The sequence below is a fragment of the Myotis brandtii genome, unplaced genomic scaffold (assembly GCF_000412655.1).
Source record: "Myotis brandtii unplaced genomic scaffold, ASM41265v1 scaffold569, whole genome shotgun sequence".
Lineage (NCBI taxonomy): Eukaryota > Metazoa > Chordata > Mammalia > Chiroptera > Vespertilionidae > Myotis > Myotis brandtii.
Window position 1 is genome coordinate 836,110 of NW_005370127.1, and position 3,254 is coordinate 839,363.

The 3,254-nt window shown below is 51.4% G+C and overlaps 1 protein-coding gene across 3 annotated transcripts in view; it reads right to left on the reverse strand.

Moving 5' to 3' along the window:
* Nucleotides 1-3,254, reverse strand: part of MTRF1 (mitochondrial translational release factor 1) — a 94,713-nt gene that overhangs the window by 5,218 nt on the left and 86,241 nt on the right. Inside the window, exon 12 of one of the 3 annotated variants that reach the window (XM_014549738.1) lies at nucleotides 558-694. The exons of the other annotated variants lie outside the window; for them this stretch is intronic. Coding sequence (XP_014405224.1) covers nucleotides 614-694 — 81 coding nt within the window. The 3' untranslated portion in view covers nucleotides 558-613. Of the gene's footprint in view, nucleotides 1-557; nucleotides 695-3,254 lie in introns of those variants that run through there. 3 annotated transcript variants of the gene reach the window in all.

Below are 3,254 nucleotides of genomic sequence, written 5' to 3' on the forward strand. Positions count from 1 at the left end.
GTGTACTCCACGCAGCCCTCCTCCTCCATGCAGTACCGGATGTAGGGCTTGAAGAGGGAGCCGAACATCTTGAAGCCTTTGAGGAGGTCTCAGGCTGCAGCAGCGCCACGGTCGCAGCGCCTTCTCCACCATCGGCGCCATCACGCTGCCTCACAGCCCGCGGTGCAGACGCGCGATCTCAGGGATATTACTGAACAGGAGCGGGGCGTGGAGGTGTTGGGACTCCTCCCCAGGGCGGCCCTTCACCCGGGAGTCCCTGCCGCTCCATTCACCCCCTTGGCCAGCGGGGAGCGCCCTCGGTGGGTCCTCTGCTCCGGGCACTGGGGAGGAGGAGACCGAGGAGGGCGAGGCCCTGAAGCAGGAGGAAGCTGTGGAAGGCAGGCAAGGAGCCCAGGACTCAAGGCACCCCCACCGCCACCCCGCGTCCTGCTGGGGCCTGCACCCAGGACTGCCATGGCTGCAGCAGGGCCACTGGCTGGGCTTGGAGGTGAGTCCTCCGCGCACAGGCCCAGTGGCCTGCCTGGTGTGGGTGGTGGTTTCGGGTCACCTTGAAGGAGGCTCCGGCCTTTCTCTGCTCCTCTCCTGGTGGAGCGGTGGGACTCCAGCGCTGAGGTCAGAGGATCCGCCTTCCAGCCCCCAGGCCGCTTCTCGGAGTTGGAAGTTGTGCCATCAGCCTCTGCCTAGGACAGAACCTCTGCACCCCCAGGGTGCATAAACACACAGGGCTTCCATCAGGCTTCGCTGATACCGGGGCCGTGAGGCCTCGCAGCTCCGCTTGGCACCGGGCCGTGAGGCCTCATGGCTCCGCTGATCCCGGGGCCGTGAGGCCTCGCTGCTCGGCTGGCTTCGGAGCCCTTTGGCTTCGCTCCACCACTTGGAGCCTAGTATGCAAATTAACCGCCATCTTTCTTGGTGGTTAATTTGCATAGCGCCCTGATTAGCCAATGGGAAGCGTAGCGGAGGTACGGTTAATTACCCTTTTTGTCTTTTATTAGATAGGATGCACAGAGAAAGAAAAAACAAATGTGGAAAAATGTTAATAGTTGAATCTAGAGTACATAGTATTTATTAAACTGTTAAAGTTATTTTTAAAACTTTTCTGTGTGCTTGAAGTTTTTTAAAATAAAAAATTGGGGCAAAATTTCTCTTTCATCTTTATCTCCAAATAATTCCATTGGTCATTTTTTTAAAGTATATTTTTTTAATTGATTTCAGGGTGGAAGGGAGGAGAGAGAGATAGAAACATCAATGATGAGAGAGAATCATTGATCAGCTGCCTCCTGATTACTCCCTACTGGGGATCAAGCCCAAAACCCAGGCATGTGCCCTGTGACCTCCTGGTTCATAGGTTGATGCTGAACTACTGAGTGATGATGGCTGGGCTCCACTGGTCTTAAGACTCTATTTTAGGTAATCTTTCCTGCATATAGTTTCTCTCTGAGGAATGTCTAAAATAATAACCCCTCTCTTTTTTACTCAAGAAAAAAGAAACTTCCTGAGAACAATTACTAAATAGAGAAGTTTTACCCGCAGTTTCGCTTCCTGTGGTTTCAATTACTCAAGTCAACCTTGACTTGAAAATATTACATAAAAATTCCAGAAATAAGAAATTAATATGTTTTATATTGTTCTGAGTAGCATGATGAAATCTTGAGTCATTCCACTCAGTCATGCCCAGGATGTAAATCATACCCTTGTCTAGTGTCTCCATGCTGTACATGATATCCAACTGTTTAGTCACTTAGCCATCTAGGTTATCAAATAGACTGTTAAGATATTGAAATGCTTTATGTTCAAGTAACCCTTATAGTAGCCTAAATCTACATCACAATGCCTACATTATTCACCTCACTTTGTCTCATTGTATCATCTCACATCATCACAAGAAGGGTGAATACAGTACCATACGATATTTTGAGAAATCACTTTCACATAACTTTTATTATATTTCTATATATAAAAGGCTAAGCGACCATCCAACCGAATAACCGACATCTATGACATGCAATGACCACCAGGGGGCAGATGCTCTGACTGGTAGCTATGACGTGCACTGACCACGTGCACTGACATGCACAGGCAGATGCTCAATGCAGGAGCTGCCAAGCTGCAGTGACTTGGTAGCGGCATTTCTCACGAGACGCACCCCAGAACCAGAAAGGAGGGAGCCCGATACCGGGGTGCCTCACCTGAGAACCGCCCTCTCACAATCTGGGATCCCATGGGGGATGTCAGAGAGCCAGTTCAGCCCGATCCCCACAGGCCAGACCGAGGGACCCCACATGTTGGAGAGAGCCCACTTACTCCACAGATGCCTTTGGAGCTGTGTACCGCTTCAGGTGTGGCCAACCGGGGAGGGACTATGGGAGGGTGGCTCCAGGGTGTGTCCGCCCTGTCTTGCCCAGTCCTGCCCCGCTGGCCACCTTCTAATTAATTTCCTTTCAATTTGCATGAATTCGTGCATCAGAACACTAGTACTGTTATAGTTGTCCTATCTACACTAATAAAAGAGAAACATGGTAATTAGCATACGACCGCTACCCTTCCCATTGGCTAATCAGCATATCCTTATGCAAATTAACTGTCAGCCAAGATGGCGGCCAGCAGCCATGCACTTGGAAGCGAACATGAGGCTTGCTTGCTCCAGTGACTGCAGACTCCAACGTTCCCCGCCTGACTTGCCGGCCTCTGAGTTGCAACTCTAAGCAACTATGTACTATGTTGCAAATAAGAAGCTAAACAAAACCCCAGAAACCAGCTTTCAGCCTGCCGGGATCTCAGAGCTGAAGTTATACATTGTTTCGATTATAGAACGGCAAACAAACCAGATACGAAGCCTCAGAGCTAGAGCCAGAGCTAAAGCTGGCCCAGAATAAAATAAAAAAAGAGAAAAAAAAGGAGCGGTTGGGAGCTTCAGTCAACAACCGCCAGCCTGAAAGCAGCCCTCAGCCCCTCACCCAGACTGGCCAGGCACCCCAGTGGGGACCCCCACCCTGAAGGGGGTGTGACCAGCGGCAAACAGCAATCATCCCCTCATCCAGGCTGGCCAGGCACCCCAGTGGGGACCCCCACCCTGAAGGGGGTGTGACCAGCTGCAAACAGCCATCATCCCCTCATCCAGGCTGGCCAGGCACCCCAGTGGGGACCCCCACCCTGATCCAGGACACCCTTCAGGGCAAACCAGCCGGCCCCCAGGCCTCTATCCTATATAGTAAAAGGGTAATATGCCTCCCAGCACCAGGATCAGCGGAGCC